This window comes from Chelonia mydas, chromosome 7 (assembly GCF_015237465.2).
Source record: "Chelonia mydas isolate rCheMyd1 chromosome 7, rCheMyd1.pri.v2, whole genome shotgun sequence".
NCBI lineage: Eukaryota > Metazoa > Chordata > Testudines > Cheloniidae > Chelonia > Chelonia mydas.
In genome coordinates this window covers 84,447,143-84,467,789 of record NC_057853.1, presented here as the reverse complement: position 1 = coordinate 84,467,789, position 20,647 = coordinate 84,447,143, and the positions used below count along the sequence as shown (strand labels likewise).

The following is a 20,647-nucleotide window of genomic DNA, read 5'->3' as shown; positions in this document are numbered from 1 at the left end:
CGTTACAAATCGCTATTGTCATCAAAGCCTTAGAATTTAAACATAAAAATTAACTCCAGAATGAAGTTTGAGATAAAAGATCTTAGTTTAGGATCCACTGTCTCCCTTTAAACTAAGCTTATTTGGCCATAATTCATCAAATTAATGTTTTCAGAATAATATAAATACATGACAACACTGATTATAAACAATAAGTATTTTATTTACAATAATAGTTGTTTTTATTTTGTTTGGATACTGTATCCAGTCCACCACTACTGCTTCCACAATATTATTTAGATTTTAACAAACCTTTTCAAAAAACACAGAGATCAGACAGGTTCCTTCACACTTTATTTTGGCTATCACTTTCTATACTTCAAAGAGACTTAGATTAAGATGGGGCTGCAACACAATCTCAAGGGCAAATGGGGTCCTGAGTTATGTTGTAGATTTCTTTCAGAGTAGCACCCGTGTTAGTCTGTATTTGCAAAAAGAAAAGGAGTACTTGTGGCACCTTAAAAAGAAAAGGAGTACTTGTGGCACCTTAGAGACTAACCCATTTATTTGAGCATAAGCTTTCGTGAGCTACAGCTCACTTCATCGGATGCATTCAGTGGAAAATACAGTGGGGAGATTTATATACATAGAGAACATGAAACAATGGGTGTTACCATACACACTGTAACGAGAGTAATCACTTAAGGTGAGCTATTACCAGCGGGGGGGGGGGAGGAGGGGAGGAACCTTCTGTAGTGATAATCAAGGTGGGCCATTTCCAGCAGTTGACAAGAACGTCTGAGGAACAGTGGAGGGTGGGGGGCGGAATAAATATGGGGAAATAGTTTTACTTTGTGTAATGACCCATCCACTCCAAGTCCACATAACTGTGTCCACATATCTATTCAGGGGACACCATCATAGGGCCTAATCACATCAGCCACACTATCAGAGGCTCGTTCACCTGCACATCTACCGAAGTGATATATGCCATCATGTACCAGCAATGACCCTCTGCCATGTACATTGGTCAAACCGGACAGTCTCTACGTAAAAGAATAAATGGACACAAATCAGACGTCAAGAATTATAACATTCAAAAACCAGGCGGAGAACACTTCAATCTCTTTGGTCACTCGATTACAGACCTAAAAGTGGCAATTCTTCAACAAAAAAAATTCAAAAACAGACTCCAACGAGAGACTGCTGAATTGGAATTAATTTGCAAACTGGATACAATTAACTTAGGTTTGAATAAAGACTTGGAGTGGATGGGTCATAGCTCCTTGAATGTGAAACATATTCAATGTAGCCAACTCTGGCAACTGGATTACAGTTCTCGCAATATTTGATGTTTTACTTAAAACCCAAACTCGTATGAGGGGGGAGGGGATCTTGGGGCCCGTGCTGCAGCCAGGCCGGGTGGGAAGGGCTAGGCCCTGTGGGGGAGGGAGGAGTGCTGTGTTCGGGGGCGGGGGGGACGCGGGTCATAGGGGGAGCTGCTATCAGGCTGTTGGGGGGGGGGGGGGCTCGGGCCCTATGTGAGGGTTGTTGCTGGCACGCCAGGGGGCACGCCCTGTGTGGGGGGTGCAGCTGTCAGGGTGGGGAGCAGTGAGGGCTCGGCCGTTGGGCCTGTTAACGCTAAATCTCCCGCGTGCGGCCCGGGGCTGGCCCTAGCCGGGCTGCAGCGAGGGGGGCACTCACATCTCCAGGGCGTCGGGGGGCACCGGCTTCCGCGTGTATCGCGAGATCATCCTCATCCCTCATCGCGGCTTCTCCGGCCGCCCGGCTCTGCCTCCGGCCGCCATGGCGACGCCCCGCCCCCCAGCGGAAACGGGGCTGCCGCTGGCGCGCGGTGATGACTGGCGCAGCAGGGAGCGCGCCGGCCTGTGAGGGGTGAGCTGAGGCGACTCTAACGGGCTGTGGTGCTGCGGTCAGAGTCCTTAGTGCCCCGGGGCCCTCCGCGATCCGGCTTCCCACGTTCTCCGGCCTCGTGTGGCGGGCTGGCCTAGGCCGCCCGCACTTCCCTGGGGGCGCGAGGCCGGGCGGTCTAACGCTCGCACTCGCGCGCCGGGGCCCTCGCCGGGCGCTCTGCCCCCGCAGCTCCCCGGGAAGCCGCTGGCCGGGTCAGGGTGTCCCGGGCTGGGCGCAGTAGCCGCGGAGGGGTCGGAAGCGGCTGGTGCAGTTTGCGGAGAAGAGGCCGCGAGGCATTAGCCCTGCGCGGTGGAGGGCAGCCGGACCCGCTCCGCTCTGTGGCTGTGATGGTGGCAGCGTGGGGGTGGAGGTGGGTGACAGGCCAAGTGTTTGTTTCGGGGATGACCCTGATGTGTGTCTGTGGCACCCGTTGCCATGGCTCTGGCTACAGATTGCCTGACATAGGGCTGAGCTCTCTAGCTCATACTTCTTTTGAGACAACTTTTAAGGTTTCCCTCTGCTGTAGAATTGGTTTGCTCCATAAAGTAAATAAAGGGTTTTCTTATCCGATATGACTGGCTGGGGCAATGTAGAAGAGCGTCAGGAATGTTTTGAATAGATAACATGGCTGAATGTATCATTTTGGAGGGTGGGTTACTTAATATTTACTGGTTTTGAATGGTTGAACCTATTTCTTTCTTTTTTTTTTTTTTTGGAGGACACTTTATAAAAGTTCAGAATGGAAGGGGAGCTGAGAGTGGCAGCTGCAGAAGATGCAGTGCAGTACCAGCTCTTTCTGATAACTTGTGAACCAGGTGACCCAGACCAACGCAGAGAAGTTCTTCAGCAGTACATTGAGAGGATATTGGTCCAGTTTGCACCAATATTAGTTTCTTATATCTGGCAAAATCAACCTTTTAATCTCAAATATAAACCTGCTAAAGGTAAAACTACTGCACTTGTTTTAATCTGGTATAGGGTGGGATTTCCACCTGCTTAGTGACTGGCTACTACTATGAAAATAAAACATGCTGGTGATATTACTGAGGAATGTCTGTAAATCTTTGGGGCCAAGAGGAGGAAAATCTGAAACTGTTATGAATTTGTTCACTGAAAACTCAGTTTTTTTTTTTATAGTATTGTTGTTTAACCCCTTTCCTCAAGTGAAAAGTTGCAAATCATTCTCCATATTTTGTTGGGTTGGTACTCCAGTTCTCACTAAGGTTGCCTACTGCTTATCTTGCTTTCTTTCTGTTTGATATTGCTGTTAACAGAACTACTAGCACAAAACATTCACCATTTCAACTGCTGAGTCATGTTCTCTCCCATTTCTCCCCACCTCCAGTTTTATTACATAGTGCAGCATTTCTCAAAATGGGATCCCCGAGGGTACTCCAGGGTGTCCGTGGGCCTCGCTAATCAACTCCTCCCCTTCCCTCTATCTCCCAGAGCCTACTGAAGCCAACCCAGGAGATTTTAGGTGCTAAAAGTCTGGCAGGGCTAAGGCAGGCTCCCTGCCTGCCCTGGCTCCGCGCCGCTCCCAGAAGTGGCCAATACGTCCCTGTGACCCCAGGCGGGGGGTGTGTGTGTTTCTGCGTGCTGCCCCTGCCCTAAGCGCCAACTCCAGAGCTCCCATTGGGTGGGAACTGTGGCCAATGGGAGCTGTGGGGATGGTGCTTGTGGGCAAGGACAGCAGGTGGAGACCCCCTGGCCGCCCTGCTTAGGAACCGCTGCCAAAGAGATGTGCTGGTTGCTTTTCAGGGGGGTGGGGGGAGCTTGGGAATCCCCGAAAAATTTTATTTCAAAATGAGGGTCCTCGGGTTGCAAAAGTTTGAGAACTGCTGACATAGTGAATAGATTGAAACAACGAGGAGTCCAGTGGCACCTTAAAGACTAACAGGTTTATTTGGGTATTAGTCTTTAAGGTGCCACCGGACTCCTTGTTGTTTTTGTGGATACAGACTAATGCGGCTACCCCTCTGATACATAGTGAATAGATTGACCATGTTTTACAGACCATTAATAGAGATGATACTGCTTAACTTCTGTCTTGAATTTTTTTTTAATCCTTCCTCCCAGGAGATATCCCTGCACATATTGGTGGTGTGACTAAATTTGGGGATAATATTGAAGATGAATGGTTTATTGTGTACATCATACAGCAAATAACAAAGAAGTTTCCAGAATTAGCAGCAAGGTACCTCTAACACATTTTCAGCGTTTTGTGAAACTGTAAATTAAAGACTTTTAAGCTCCTTCAATGACAGCTATTGTTGTACTCTAAACCTCACCAGGATAATATTAAATTGCTTTTTCAAAAACACACTTCTGTTGTCAAGATGGGGGGAAATGAAAGACAAATAATTTTCCTTCTAAAACAGCTTGAAAGTGTTAACTGGAGTCTTAGCGTTTACTTCAGTACATGTAGGCTAGATCCCAGGTCTACACTTAAAACCTTGCAAGTTAAGACGCTCCTATGCTGATGGGAGAGCTTTTCCTGTTGGCGTAGTTAATCCACCTTCTCGAGAGGTAGTGGCTATGTCAATGGGAGAAACTCTCTCATCAACATAACACTATCTACATGGGGAGTTAGGTCAATATAACTATGTCATTCGGGTGTGGATTTTTTATACCCTGGAGCAACATACTTATACCGATATAGGTCTATAGTGTAGACCTGGCTACAGTGTTTGTGTCAGACGTCTAAGTTTGTAAAGTATTTATTGAAAATAGAAATCATAGTAGTGGCTTTGTACTAATGGTTTCTTGTCATATAGGAGAAAGTAAGGGAAAAGAGATTAACAGTTGAGTTGCCCACTGTTAGTATGTTCAGAAAAGAACACAAGTAATTTGTCTCTCTTACTGGTCTTTCTGTAGACTGTTCCTTGAGGGCTCAATTTAGCAAAGTGTGTAATCATGTGCTTAATTTTAAGCACATGCATAGTCCCTTTGAATTTAGTTAAGCATGTTCTTAAGTGCTTTGGTGTACCAGAGCCTGAGGGAGAATACAAATCTCTGTAGTTTGAATTTTAGGATTACTATATAACAATATCTTCTCGATTTTAAATTTTACTCTCCTCTAGGATAGATGAAATAAAAGTGCCTTTTAGGGTGACCAGAATAAAATATGGTTAGTGCTTGACATTGCAAAATCTGTGTGTAGAAATAATATTCCCCCAGTCTTGTTCTTAATTGTGTTTCTATATAAACTGTACTTGAGCATATAGCATGTTTCCAATCTTTTCCTAATACATGGCTCAAAGAAGTGAGTCCTATTCTTGTTCATAATACAAATGTGACTAAAAATTCTGCAAACCTGTTAATTTATTATCAATAAAAGAACTCGTTCAAGTGGAGGAAACATTAGTTGACTTCCAAATAGGAACATGCAAAAAATAATCCTGGAAACCCTATTTAAGGCTGCTACCAAGTAAAAGGGAAAATGCCTTTCCTAAAAGGACCAGGCAGCTGAAACCTTTAACCATGTTTCTATCTTGTTGTAGAGGATTAAGAGGGGAAAAAATCTTTTACAATGAATGTTTAAAAAAAAAAAAAAAGTGAAGAAGCCCCCTTTCACTGAAGCAATAACTAGTAATTATTTATCATTGTGCTATACAGGGCCATGTTTAATATGACACTGATTTCTATTTGATTAGGGTTGATGACAGTGATGGTGAGTTCCTGCTGATAGAGGCAGCTGACTTCCTCCCAAAGTGGTTAAAACCTGAAAATAGTACCAATCGGGTAGGTGAAATTGTCATGCAAGCAGGCAGGTAATTCAATGATGTATTGAGTTAATTGCAGTAGCCTTTTACCCCTGCAGACTTAAAATCAAATCCCAGCTTAAGCTACAAATGAAATTAGTTGACCTGTCTTATTCTCCTATCTCCATCGCAAATCTACACTTGTCACATTGTTTGTAAAGGCAATCTCTGGACTGAACCAGAGTCTTGTGATCAGCTGCTTGATCTCTTTGACCACAGTGTAGCTTTCTTCTGTTTCGTTTTTTAATAGCCAGGCTTACCACAAAAACTTACTACAGGCTTACCAGTTGAACACATCCAGTGCAGTTGGACATACTATGTGTTCTAACATCCCATTCGTTTGAATGTTGTTCTCTAGGAAACTCCTGTAGGAATGTTTGTGAATTCTGATAGTTCTGAAGTAATTGATCTACCCTTAGTTTATCAGCATGGCTGGGTATCAGAAGATGCAAATAAGAAGAAAGCCAGATTCATAACCTATACATGTCATCTAAATTCGTTAGTTAGAAATATTCTCTAATAGTTAAGAAGGTGTGATTACCCAGCATGCTTTTTCCTCACAAAATGGTTCTCTCACACAGATCATGCTTAAAATTTCTGTTTTGCCTTTAAAGTTACTTGAACTTCTGTATACATAATACCAATATTACATAAACCAGTGTAAATGTTGATGTAGGCTGTGTGTGACCCTACTGATACTATATAATCAGTAAATATAAGTGAGTATCTTGGCAGCAATTAGTTTAAATGGCAGGACAGAATGATACTTGCTGGCAGGGCTGTTTCTTCTCCCAACTGCTCTTTATTTGGGGAAAAAGCCCAAACCACCACACACACACACAACCCGACGCAACCTTCTTTGGATATATAGCGCTATTTTAGCTCCTTTACAAGGAGATCAAAAGTGCTTTACAAATGTTCAGCAAGGAGAGAGAAGTGTTCTCTGTTCTACAGATGGGGAAACTGAGACAGAACGATTACACAGCCAGGCAGTGTCAGTACTGAGATTTGATCCTAAGCCTCCCTGCCTCCTTTCTCTGAGTGAGGAGACCTCAGATAGAAGACCAAGCATGTTATCTGTCCTGTTAAAGAAACTGAAATAAATTAAAAATTCATTTGACTGGACCTGTTGCCGTCAGAATTGTTCTGAATCAATGATTAAGTCCCGAGTCTTTGCTGCACCCAGTGAGGCTCTCTGAATAATTACCTCCTTTCCTCAACTTCTGCTTCTTGCATCAATTCTCTTCTCATACTCCTAATTTCTAATGTGTTCTCTGTAGTTTGGATAAATGCAAAAAAGTACATCTAATAGATAAATTCATTAATCTATGTGTGAATATGGATGTTCCTTCTGATGTGCCATTTTGATCCTCTCTAACCATCCCTTCACGTGGAGAATGTTTTTGTAACTACACCTCTACCCCGATATAATGCAACCCGATATAACACGAATTCGGATATAACTTGGTAAAGCAGTGCGCCGGAGGGGCGGGGCTGCACTCTCTGGTGAATCAAAGCAAGTTTGATATAACACAGTAAGATTTTTTGGCTCCCGAGGACAGCGTTATATTGGGGTAGAGGTGTATGTATAAATTCACCAGTCATTCATTAATTTAAGACCTGTATGGAACACTAGCAAAATTTTGCCTAATGAACACGTTACATTTTGTCAGGTTTTTTTCCACCAAGGAGAATTGTGCATCATTCCACAGCCAAAGAATCCTGGAGAGGAGTCTTGGCTACCTGTCACCAATCCAACAATCCTGCAGGTATTAATGCTATTGTATGCACACCCAGAGGACTTCCTGGCCACAAAATCTATTAGAGCAGCTGTATATAAACGCATCAGTGGGTACGTGGATTATTTTTTCTGATATTCTTTACCAGAATGTTCTGATACTGAGCTTCTCGGGAACTTACCTCCCGTATCTAAGTATCCATGGTATCTAAACCATTTTCCTGCTAACTACAATGAGGTTACTCCTATCCTGACAAATCTGTGCTAATATCTGTGGCATTCTTATGGTGGGGACCCTAACAATGCTAGTCCCATACACTATATTCTGATCTCAGCACTGACACCTCAGTGGTTCAGGGCTAAATTCCAGGCTTTTACAAAGGGGCAACATTATTTCTTCATTCATGACTTCCAGGAAGGCTGACGCAATTTGGGCCTTTCCATAAAAGTGTATGTCTGGATCTCTTCCTGGGCTCTCAGCTGAGAGACAGAAGTAGAATGACCTTCAGACCATCAACTTGCATTCAGGATTGGCCAGTAAGGGTCAGTGGATTGGTGGTAGAAATTCCTTTGCAGAAGTTGACAACCTGGGGCTGAGCAAAATGACTGTAATTTGACTCCTCTGTTTATTACCAAGAAGCTATACAGCTAGCCTGTTTGGCTAGTTCACAATCGTGCATTTCCACAAAACGGGGTGGGGAATGGAATTTCATTGATCTTGGCAAAAGAGCTTGGCTATGCAAGTCTTGTAGAAACATTGCAGAAACATTGTTGACTAGTATTCTAATTTGATTTCAGAGTATTTTAATAATCTGGCATAATGTACATTCTGATATTAAATGACAGAGGAAACAGGCCTATATTAAATGGCTGGTCATGTCTGTAGTATTTTTTGTATTGTTGCCTGCCACAGGTATCCTGAGAAAGTCCAGGCCTCCCTTCACCAAGCCCACTGTTACCTTCCAGCAGGCATTGTGGTAGTGTTGAAGCATCGCCCTGCACTGGTTGCTGCAGCAGTCCAGGCCTTTTATCTGCGAGATCCCATTGACTTACAAGCATGTTGCCCTTTCAAAATTTTCTTGCCCAACAAACGTGTAATGACTTCAGTAAGTGATCTTTCTGCCTGTAACTTATTGCCATTCTACTGACTGCTTGACTGATGGATATACTGTTTGTTCCGTAGTTATGTTAGGAAATGTATGGCTTTCAATTTTAAAACAGTATGTTTGCAAATTCATTTTTCTTGAGGACAGTCATGAATTTCTATTTGCTTTAGGAATCTTATGTCTTACCACTATATACTCCAACAGTAGATGATTATAGACTATAAAAAGTTTTGTGCCACCCTTCCCCAAGGCAACCCTAAAATTAGAAAAAGTCTAAATTCCTTTTATCTATGCTTTCTTTCTCTTTTTGCCCCAATAACTAGGGGAAACTCCTTTTTCAAATTTTATTGTGCAGGGTGGGTGGTACTCTGCCACTCTTTTTCTTCTTGCCATTGCTCCCAACCCCGTTCCTCACCAGAGTAAGGCCTCTCAGCAGCCACCTGCTGACTTTATGTATACAATAAGGCCTTGCTGAAGTCATCCAGCTCACAGAAGGAGGATACTGGAATTGTGACATAAAAAATGTGGGCGGGGGGGGATCACCAATCAAATCACCAGTCTTTAAATAACATTGTAAGTGTTACTTTTAACAACTGCAGGTGTAAAATAAGATTCAGACAAAAGTATGGCTTTTTATTTAAGTTGATATGTCTTCTAGAAAATCATGCTACAATATATTTATTTCTTTTGATATTTACAGGTCACATTCACTAAATGTTTATATGCACAATTAATGCAGCAGAAGTTTGTTCCAGACAGACGCAGTGGATATACATTGCCTTCTCCTGTACACCATCAATACAAAGCACATGAGCTAGGCATGAAACTGGTAATGTCTTTTTACATGTCTCCTACACTTATGCTTGTTTTTTGTTTTCCCCTCTAGTTCATGTTTTTGGGGGTGGTTGAATCATTAAGCGTGCCTCTTTATTTTCCCCTGGCTTGCTTACAGAGAGAACTTGAAGCCAAACAGCAGCTTACGTCCCCAAAAGGATGCTGTATCAGACCGCTGTAGAGGATTGTTTTTACAGATTGGGCATGGGTATTTCTTCCAAGTACTTTCCCTTTAAGCAAATCCATTCCTTTTTCTCAAACTTTACTCTCTCCCTCCCCCCATCTGAATCTAGTTCCCAGTTTTGCTTCTCCCAAGTCATTAAAGAATTTTCCACTCTTCTTGCAAGAGTCTTATCTGTTCTAGAAAAATAGAAACTCATAACTGGTTACTCGTGCATCTCCTCCACTGGAAGTTGTATCAGAAGGATCCAGATATTCTTACCACCATGTTGTCTTTGTTGAAAAACTAAGTTTTATTCTAGGAAAATGGAAATGAGACCTTCGTGAAGATGAAAGATCTCCTTTGTCCTTGCAGCTCAGGAGAAATAGATGGGCCTCCTCTTGAAGCCTGTCAACACATCTTAATCACTTATTAGGGTTGCTACTGAGTGTCGTGGGCAGGGATCCTACTTTTCCACGATAAAAACCTCAAAATTTAAAAAACAAAAAAAAAAACCCATAAAAAGCCTTCTTTTTCTGTGATTGAAATGAATTGCTGAACTTTAGTTTCTCTAGCCAGAATATATATAAAGATCAATTGAACACAATGTTTTATTGATATATTTACAATTTTTAGGGTGACAGCCCAAGACCTGCCACAAACGGCTGACAGTCCAAGCCCTACCTATTCTCCTGATTATCTGAATTTTTGATTATCCGATCTGGCCCAGTCCCAATTAGATCGGATAATTGGGGTTCCACTGTATATATTTGTTTCCCCACAAAATGTAAAGAACTAAAGATTCTGTGTTTTTAAAAAAATAAATAAATCAATTTTTTTACCTGCAGCAAATGGATTTCTAGGATCCCTGATCATGGGCCCACCCCCTTGCTATTCTGGAATTTGAGAACTCTGCCTCTGCAGTACTCCCAGGCAGTTATGTCCCAGGGAGCAGGCATCAAATCATTTCTCTCATGACAGAATCTGGAGCTTACCACTACTGAGTTCTTTGTGCAGTCATTTAAAGCAAACTTCAACAAACGTGTCATAGTTAAGAGCCTATGTTTCCTGCATCTCTTATATAGGCTCATGGCTTTGAAATATTATGCTCCAAGTGCAATACAATTTCTCCTGATTCCAAGAGGCAAGCATTAAACACTCCCTTTTGGGCTGGTTTCCTCAACAGCCTGAAGAAAAATAATTATTTCAAGGTAAGGAACTGTCTCTCTCTCTCTTTGTATAACTCAGGAAAAACAAAACCAGCTTTCAAATTTCGGTCAGAATTTACAGCAGATTTTAGATAGAGGCTGAGGGACATAATTCCTCTCATCATGAAAGATAAGCTCATGTCATGGGAGGAACCACTCCTAAATTCTGTATACAGTACCTTTTATTTCCCTTTCCCCACCCACCAAATAGTTTAGAATAAAATGTCTTTACAAATGAAAAGATATTGTAGGATTTGGGGATGAGCTATCATGAATGAGAGGATAGACTTGAATGAAGGAAGCCAAAATGACAAGTCCTGTTGCATGCAAGTGCTTTTATTTGTATATATTGAAAACAATAATATGAAATAGTAAATGTATTGGGGAATATCGTTTTATAATGATTTTGTTTCACAAATCAAATATACTTAAATTCCACACTTGGAATTTAACATCATGCCCATTGATCCCTCTGGTCTCCTGCAGGTGATGATTTAAAAAAAACAATCACCAAGGTCTCTTAATTCTGACCTGTCATTCCTTGGCTTATAGTTTAAGTTGACAAGTCCTAACCTTTTTGGTATGTTTGCAAAATATTATTAAATGCAAAAAAGTACACTCCTGCGATGCCACACTTATGACTGTAAATGCACAAACATCAGGAAATTCATCTATGGTTCTCACAGCATCTGTAACCCTGCCTCTTTTTTGTTATATATTAATATATTCAGTGTGGTTGGTGCTGTGGGAACCATAACTTTGCATTTCCTGATTTCTTTGTGTGTAAGATCAACTATATTGCTGCATAACACTTTTTTGGCATGTTTTCTTTTCGTTTTAATTCATGCCCTACTATTAGCAAAATGTATGCCCGTTTTCTGCCCTCTACTTTTTGTGAGAGGAAAGTAGTATAATTTACATCATTGTACTAGAGAGACTAGGTGCATGAGGTAATATCTGTGTAATCTCAAAAACTTGTCTCTCTCTCACCAATAGAAGCTGGTCCAATAATAGATTTACCTCCCCTTCTTGTATTCTAGGACCAACACTGCTACAGTAACACTACAAACCACCATTGTTATGGTCACTGCTTAATTGCTCTTGTTTACTGCACTTAGTTGGATTTTTCCTAAAGAGCCAATGTATGCAAACCAATAACTAGGGCCCTACCAAATTCACAGCCCATTTTGGTCAATTTCACCATCATAGAATTTTAAAAATAATTAATTTCATGATTTCAGCTATTTACATCTGAAATTTCACGGTGTTGTAATTGTAGGAGTCCTGACCCATAAAGGAGTTTGTGGGGGGAGGTCACAAGGTTATTGTAGGGGGGTTGTGATATTGCTACCCTGATTTCTGCTCTGCTGCTGGTGGCAGCGCTGCCTTCAGAGCTGAGCAGCTGGAGAGCTGCGGCTGCTGGCTAGGGAGCCCAGCTCTGAAGGCAGAGCAGCCACTAGTAGCAGTGCAGAAGAAAGAATGGCGTGCTATGGTATTGCTATCCTTCTGCACTGCTGCCTACAGAGCCAGGCCCTCAGTCAGCAGCTGCCTCTCTCTGGCCACCCAGTTCTGAAGGCAGCAGCGCAGCAGTAAGGGGGGCATGGTATGGCATTGCCACCCTTACTTCGCCAGCAGCAGTGCAGGCGAACTGCCTTCAGAGCTGGGTGCCCGCTTACAGCCGCCACTCTCCAGCCCCCCAGCTCTGAAGGCAGCGCAGAAGTAAGGGTAGCAATACTGCCACCCCCCTAAAATAACCTTGTGACACCCCCCACCCCCGAAACTCCCTTTTGGTCAGGACCCCACAGTTTGAGAAATGCTGATCTCCCCTGTGAAATCTGTACAATATAGGGTAAAAGTACACAAAAGATAAGATTTCATGAGGGGAGACCAGATTTCACGGTCCGTAACGCATTTTTCATGGCCATGAATTTGGTAGGGCCCTACCAATAACTAAGCAAGGAAACTGCATTGTGATACTCACCCCCATTTCACTATTAGTGGTAGTTCCTCTGGGCACTGCTATGAAAAGGAAGTTGAGGGAGGATTTGATACACTAGTGTTGATGACCTGTTTTAAATAGGGAGAACTCGAAGGATCTGCTAAGTACCTGGACCAGCTGCATATGGCAGAGAATTACTTCCAGCAGTCTGTTATCAAGCCTAAAAGGTAAGAGTTACTGTAAACTGATATTGTTTATGTACGTTCAATTAGATTTCATGGGATTTTACAGATGTGGGGGATTTTTTCTTTTAGTGCTGTTGCTATGAGTCCAGGTGAAGAAATCTTGACCTTGCTACAGACGTTGTCCTTTAATTTGGATGAACTTGAAAAAGAAGCTGCTAGTCTTCCTCCTGAGGATGGTGAGTGAAGGTGGTGTCATAGGAAATTAGGCACTTCTCTTTATATAACAAATGGCTACAGAAGTTCAGTCTCCATGTATATTCAATTTCAGCCTTTGTGCTGAGACTGCCACAAGCTTTTTTGTGATCTTGCCTAGTGGAGAACTCTCTACTAGTTAGGAAAACCAGTTTGTTTTGCGTAAGCCACCAAATATGAGCTGGTCTGTTGGTCCAGTGTGATAAAATGGTGTCAGAAGTATTTGTCAAATAACCTTTTCAACCCCTTCATAGTTTTTCTCATTATCAAACATTTCAGTATTTCCATGTAAAGTATTCATGATTTACAATAAGTAGGCATTGTGTTAACATTTATCTTGCTGATCAATATTTCCTCCATTTTAAAGTTACAGTATTCCCAATTTGATCTTGTAGGTTGACAAATATGTTCCCTTTCTGTTATTTCAGATGATGGTTGGTTGGAGATCTCTCCGGATGATCTGGATCAGATCCTGAGTGAGGCGTCAGGTAGAAATGAGTCCATTCCTCCCTCAAATGAGGAAGATCAGAAGTATGATTTGGCAGAGGTTACTGAAAGCATGAAGGCTTTTATATCTAAAGTCTCAACACATGAAGGAGCAGAAACTCCATGGTATTTGTTTAAATAATGGTGTATGTAGTGCATTGCTTTTTATGTTGCAACCCTATTAGTAATGCTGCAATTCTGGTAAGGATTCAGCTTTTCAAACCAGCATAGTTAAGCTTGAGTGATTTGTTAAAGTCACTAGAATCCTGAAGCAGAATTACATTCTTAGTTTATATACACTTTTATAACATGTTGAGCTGGTACAGTAAAAATATCTGAAAGCTGTCTTATTTTCCAAAACTCTTACTTGGTTTTTTTGTTTGAATCCATTTTTCTTAATTTAGGTTCCTCATGCCCATCACCATAGTGTCTGAACAACATTGGGGCTCTTTGGATTGTATACATCTGAGGATGGTTGTTTTCTTGTGTATTGTGAACTTTTCTGACTACAGAGGATTACTAAAAATGTCCCTAATCAGGCTGCACATAGACAAATTTATAACTTATGGCTACGTTGGGAGCGCCAGACCTCTTAAGATGAAGACAATGCATTAGCATAATACCTTAGAATTCATAAAGGCAAACATTCCAAGTAAGCAGTGCAGAACAGCAGTGTGTAACACCTGCTTTCTTATATCTAACAAAAATGAGGAAGTGCTGCTCATTCCAAAACACAGCCCAAAGAGTGAAAAAAATCCTCACTGTAGGTGTTTCAGTATTTTCTCACTTGCTTATTTGACAGTAACACATCTGCTAAGTTTCTTGTTACACTGAGCAAGATATTCACTGTAAACATTAACAGCCACCTCTTACTTACAAGTAAGTATAAGTTGCAGTGGTGGTTCTCGAGTAACAGCCGTGTTAGTCTGTATTCGCAGAAAGAAAAGGAGTACTTGTGGCACCTTAGAGACTAACCAATTTATTTGAGCATAAGCTTTCATGAGCTACAGCTCACTTCATCGGATGCACAGTGGTGGTTCTGTTTCAGCATTATGGGTGTTGAGAATGTCTAGTACAGAGGTGGGCAAACTATGGCCCGCAGGCCACATCTGGCCTGCGGGACCCTCCAGCCTGGCCCCTGAGCTCCTGGCCCGGAAGGCTAGCCCCCAGCCCCTCCCCTGCTGTTCTCCCTCCCCCGCAGCCTCAGCTCACTGCACCGCTGGTGCAGTGCTCTGGGCAGCGGGGCTGTGAGCTCTTGCTGGGCAGCGCAGCTGCAGAGCTGCGGCCAGACCTAGTGCTTTGTGCTATGCGGTGGTGTGGCTGGCTCCAGCCAGGCGGCACGGCTGACTGTCATGGCGCTCTGGGCAGCATGGCTGTAGTGCCACCAGCCATCAGTGCTCCAGGCAGCGTGGTAAGGAGGCAGGGATCGGGGAGGTTCGGGGTGGTGATCAGGGGGTGGGGGTGTGGATAGGGGTTGGGGCGGTCAGAGGGCAGGGAACGGGGGTTAAATGGGGGCATGGGTCCCAGGGGGGCAGTCAGGAAGGAGAGGGGGGATTGGATGGGGCGACGGGGCAGTCAGGGGCAGGGGGTCTGGAGGCGGTCAGGGGAGAGGGAGGGGTGGGTGGGGCAGAGGGCAGTCAGGGGACAGGGAACGGGGGGGTCGGATAGGGGGCGGTGGCTGGGCCATGCCTGGCTGTTTGGGGAGGCACAGCATTCCCTAACCAGCCCTCCATACAATTTTGGAAACCCAGTGTGGCCCTCAGGCCAAAAAGTTTGCTCACCCCTGGTCTAGCAAGTCCTTACTTTTAAGAGCTTGAGAGTTGGCTATTTTGAGTGGACTATTGTGAATTATTTTAATAGCTACATTAATACTGAAACTAGAAGCATAATCCTACCTATGAAAAAATTCAGAGCCTTATCAGTTCCCACTCCCCTTATTTTTACCCACTTTAAAGTGTAAGAACTTGATTTTGATCATGTATGCAGATGTCTGACATGTGCAGAGAAGCAGTGTATTGTACTGCCAGTAGATCACCAGGCCAACACCCCAAACTTTTCACTCCTAATTCTGCCTGCCAAGGTTGATGCCAAACGTTCTTGCCCAAGTATACCACACCAGATGTACAAGAGAATGGATTTATGGAGTAATTGTTCTTAAATTTCAGGTCACCTGCTGAGGCCTGTGTCACCTTTGATGTTGACTCTTTTACAAATGCTTTAGACAGAATTTTAGGTGAGATCTAGTTTCTTTATTAACATTCTACTCTGTTTCCTGGCCATCCATATACATTGCATTGACTTGATTTGTTTATAGGCGCAGACTCAGAAGAGCTGGACTCAGATGATCTGGATGAGGAGGAGCAGTTTGAGTTCTTGGACAGCGATGAAGACTTGGATTCTGAAGCCCATGGTCAAGAGGAAAAGGCATTGCCAAACAAAATGATGGGAAGTCTCAGATCATACATGGATGAGATGGACTGTGAACTGACACGCACCAATGTTGGTAAAAGCTTCGTCACCCCAAGGAAAGTGGTATGTATGTTTTGGGGTTTTGTAATTTATCTCCTTCCATGAAAGAGGAGGTAGGGAGTAGAATAATAAACTAAGCATACATGGCTGATGTTCCTGATCTCTGAGCATGTGCTCTTTCCAAAGAAAGATCCTATGTGCAAACAATGTGTGCTGTAGCTATACCACGAGACTGATTCCGTATATAAAAAACTAAACTTTTGACTTCCACAGTAGCTTCAAATCCTGGCTTCATTTCTGCATTTTACTAGTACTACAAGCAGCTGTCTCATGATCTCTTGGAGCTATTGAAGTCCTAGATGACTCCCAGGTGAAACCCCAGGCAGGGCCAATAATTTTCCATATCATAGAATCATAGAATATCTGGGTTGGAAGGGACCTCAGAAGGTCATCTAGTCCAACCCCCTGCTCGAAGCAGGACCAAGTCCCAGTTAAATCATCCCAGCCAGGGCTTTGTCAAGCCTGACCTTAAAAACCTCTAAGGAAGGAGATTCTACCACCTCCCTAGGTAACGCATTCCAGTGTTTCACCACCCTCTTAGTGAAAAAGTTTTTCCTAATATCCAATCTAAACCTCCCCCACTGCAACTTGAGACCATTACTCCTCGTTCTGTCATCTGCTACCATTGAGAACAGTCTAGAGCCATCCTCTTTGGAACCCCCTTTCTGGTAGTTGAAAGCAGCTATCAAATCCCCCCTCATTCTTCTCTTCTGTAGACTAAACAATCCCAGCTCCCTCAGCCTCTCCTCATAAGTCATGTGTTCTAGACCCCTAATCATTTTTGTTGCCCTTCGCTGGACTCTCTCCAATTTATCCACATCCTTCTTGTAGTGTGGGGCCCAAAACTGGACACAGTACTCCAGATGAGGCCTCACCAATGTCGAATAGAGGGGAACGATCACGTCCCTCGATCTGCTCACTATGCCCCTACTTATACATCCCAAAATGCCACTGGCCTTTTTGGCAACAAGGGCACACTGCTGACTCATATCCAGCTTCTCGTCCACTGTCACCCCTAGGTCCTTTTCCGCAGAATTGCTGCCTAGCCATTCGGTCCCTAGTCTGTAGCGGTGCATTGGATTCTTCCGTCCTAAGTGCAGGACCCTGCACTTATCCTTATTGAACCTCATCAGATTTCTTTTGGCCCAATCCTCCAATTTGTCTAGGTCCTTCTGTATCCTATCCCTCCCCTCCAGCGTATCTACCACTCCTCCCAGTTTAGTATCATCCGCAAATTTGCTGAGAGTGCAATCCACACCATCCTCCAGATCATTTATGAAGATATTGAACAAAACCGGCCCCAGGACGGACCCCTGGGGCACTCCACTTGACACCGGCTGCCAACTAGACATGGAGCCATTGATCACTACCCGTTGAGCCCGACAATCTAGCCAACTTTCTACCCACCTTATAGTGCATTCATCCAGCCCATACTTCCTTAACTTGCTGACAAGAATACTGTGGGAGACCGTGTCAAAAGCTTTGCTAAAGTCAAGAAACAATACATCCACTGCTTTCCCTTCATCCACAGAACCAGTAATCTCATCATAGAAGGCTATTAGATTAGTCAGGCATGACCTTCCCTTGGTGAATCCATGCTGGCTGTTCCTGATCACTTTCCTCTCATGCAAGTGCTTCAGGATTGATTCCTTGAGGACCTGCTCCATGATTTTTCCAGGGACTGAGGTGAGGCTGACTGGCCTGTAGTTCCCAGGATCCTCCTTCTTCCCTTTTTAAAAGATTGGCACTACATTAGCCTTTTTCCAGTCATCTGGGACTTCCCCCGTTCGCCACGAGTTTTCAAAGATAATGGCCAATGGCTCTGCAATCACAGCCGCCAATTCCTTCAGCACTCTCGGATGCAACTCGTCCGGCCCCATGGACTTGTGCACGTCCAGCTTTTCTAAATAGTCCCTAACCACCTCTATCTCCACAGAGGGCTGGCCATCTCTTCCCCATTTTGTGATGCCCAGCGCAGCAGTCTGGGAGCTGACCTTGTTAGTGAAGACAGAGGCAAAAAAAGCATTGAGTACATTAGCTTTTTCCACATCCTCTGTCACTAGGTTGCCTCCCTCATTCATTAAGGGGCCCACACTTTCCTTGGCTTTCTTCTTGTTGCCAACATACCTGAAGAAACCCTTCTTGTTACTCTTGACATCTCTTGCTAGCTGCAGCTCCAGGTGCGATTTGGCCCTCCTGATATCATTCCTACATGCCCGAGCAATATTTTTATACTCTTCCCTGGTCATATGTCCAACCTTCCACTTCTTGTAAGCTTCTTTTTTATGTTTAAGATCCGCTAGGATTTCATCGTTAAGCCAAGCTGGTCGCCTGCCATATTTACTATTCTTTCGACTCATCGGGATGGTTTGTCCCTGTAACCTCAACAGGGATTCCTTGAAATACAGCCAGCTCTCCTGGACTCCTTTCCCCTTCATGTTAGTCCCCCAGGGGATCCTACCCATCCGTTCCCTGAGGGAGTCGAAGTCTGCTTTCCTGAAGTCCAGGGTCCGTATCCTGCTGCTTACCTTTCTTCCCTGCGTCAGGATCCTGAACTCAACCAACTCATGGTCACTGCCTCCCAGATTCCCATCCACTTTTGCTTCCCCCACTAATTCTACCCGGTTTGTGAGCAGCAGGTCAAGAAAAGCACCCCCCCTAGTTGGCTCCTCTAGCACTTGCGCCAGGAAATTGTCCCCTACGCTTTCCAAAAACTACCTGGATTGTCTATGCACCGCTGTATTGCTCTCCGAGCAGATATCAGGAAAATTAAAGTCACCCATGAGAATCAGGGCGTGCGATCTAGTAGCTTCCGTGAGCTGCCAGAAGAAAGCCTCATCTACCTCATCCCCCTGGTCTGGTGGTCTATAGCAGACTCCCACCACTACATCACTCTTGTTGCACACACTTCTAAACTTAATCCAGAGACACTCAGGTTTTTCTACAGTTTCGTACCGGAGCTCTGAGCAGTCATACTGCTCCCTTACATACAGTGCTACTCCCCCACCTTTTCTGCCCTGCCTGTCCTTCCTGAACAGTTTATAACCATCCATGACAGTACTCCAGTCATGTGAGTTATCCCACCAAGTCTCTGTTATTCCGATCACGTCATAGTTCCTTGACATCACCAGGACCTCCAGTTCTCCCTGCTTGTTTCCAAGGCTTTGTGCATTCGTATATAAGCACTTGAGATAACCTGTTGATCGCCCCTCATTCCCAGTATATCCTTCTCTTGTGACTTCTTCTGCATGATGATTCTGATAGTGTGATTGTTTGGTTCATGAACTCCTATCCTCCATGATTGGGTGGTACATACTGGACTTTAACTTGGCTTCTAAAGTATCTGCTTAACTCACTTGTGGTGGGGTTTTTTCCTCCACTGCCTTGATTGTGAAGAGTAATTCTGGTAGTTTCATAGATCAGTCTGTGCCTTCCCTGCTGTCTTAGTCAGGAGCTTCTCCCACTATGGTTGCTTTTCATATACCACCAGCGATTGTCATAAAGAACCTACATGTAATCAAATATTTGTTTTCAAAATTTACTCTCTGTATGTGCTACAGGCTAGTTCTGCTAAAGAACCTCTGTCTCGAGATGCTGACTGTGCCTTAGAAGATGATTCTGATGCAGGAGATGCTGATTTGACACCTGTAGATGTAGACCTGAACCTAGTGACTAACCTGCTGGAATCATATAGTGCTCAAGCTGGACTTGCAGGACCTGCCTCTAACATCCTACAGAGTATGGGGGTGCATTTACCTGAAAATTCAGACCGTAGATGTATTAGCAGCACAGCAACGGATTAATCTGTTATCCTAGTTCAGAGGACAGTTTGTGCTTCTACTCTCATCCTGCAGAGTAGCAGTGGTACAGCAGACACTATGAATGGTTTCAGTACTAAACACTTCAATACATTTTACATGGCTTTAGATGTGTGTGCAAAATACTTAACTGATAAAGTCTGTCTGATCTCTTAAATGCAAAAAGTTACCTTGGGAATAAAGCAGAGTTTTCTCTTGTGCTAATATATTTTAGAAAAATTGTGAAGGTGGTTCTGATTTGAATGAAAATCTCCTATGTCTATTATAAAGCTGTATATCCAACATAAAGATCATAATCTAGGTGATACTGTCACTCTGGGAAGACTCCAAGTCTTGCTTGCTTTTTCTTTGCCACTCACAATTTTTTTTGTCCCTTTTAGCCATTAATAAATGTTTTATTTTAGTGGCTAAAATATGGATTAGATGCAGACCCTCTTGAAATGCTGCTGTGTCAAGAAGGATATAAAAGAGATCACACACCAGCAGTCGTACCCTCTTCTGTCGTCGTCTTTTTGCTGTTGATCTCCACAAACATCCATCTACCCAACAAGCACCCACCCACCCACAGTTTCTAAAATGCAAAAGCTTCAGTGTAAGCAGTTTTGATGAGTAGTAGTGAAAACTATATAGATTTCTTCAAATAATGGAGAATTGTAGATTTACCAGCCTGGGTATTTTAATATATTTTTCTATAAGCATTTTTCTAATTTATTTAAATAAAGATCTAGAAAAGTA

The 20,647-nt window shown here is 43.4% G+C and overlaps 2 protein-coding genes across 22 annotated transcripts in view; one reads left to right on the top strand and one right to left on the bottom strand.

The window, feature by feature from the left end:
* FAM149B1 (family with sequence similarity 149 member B1) overlaps positions 1–1,817 on the bottom strand; it is a 21,709-nt gene extending 19,892 nt beyond the window's left edge. For 13 of the 18 annotated variants that reach the window (XM_037905186.2, XM_037905192.2, XM_037905188.2 and 10 more), the window contains exon 1: positions 1,684–1,817. In XM_037905186.2, coding sequence (XP_037761114.1) covers positions 1,684–1,739 — 56 coding nt within the window. In that variant the 5' untranslated portion in view covers positions 1,740–1,817. The remainder of the gene's footprint in view (positions 1–1,683) is intronic. The other 5 variants (XM_043552142.1, XM_043552146.1, XM_043552145.1 and 2 more) reach the window with 4 other exon arrangements.
* ECD (ecdysoneless cell cycle regulator) lies at positions 1,740–20,647 on the top strand. 4 transcript variants are annotated; one of them, XM_037905196.2, is made up of 14 exons: positions 1,740–1,875; positions 2,612–2,837; positions 3,973–4,090; positions 5,550–5,637; positions 7,331–7,509; positions 8,309–8,501; positions 9,202–9,330; positions 10,581–10,706; positions 12,784–12,869; positions 12,957–13,063; positions 13,508–13,691; positions 15,731–15,798; positions 15,880–16,097; positions 19,655–20,647. In XM_037905196.2, the coding sequence occupies exons 2-14, from the start codon at positions 2,633–2,635 to the stop codon at positions 19,895–19,897; spliced, it is 1,944 nt and encodes a 647-aa protein (XP_037761124.1). In that variant the 5' UTR covers positions 1,740–1,875; positions 2,612–2,632; the 3' UTR covers positions 19,898–20,647. The 4 variants fall into 4 exon arrangements, 3 of the variants coding, with proteins under 3 accessions (XP_037761124.1, XP_043408083.1, XP_043408082.1); XM_043552148.1 differs by having other exon boundaries at positions 1,783–1,868; XM_043552147.1 differs by having other exon boundaries at positions 1,847–2,263.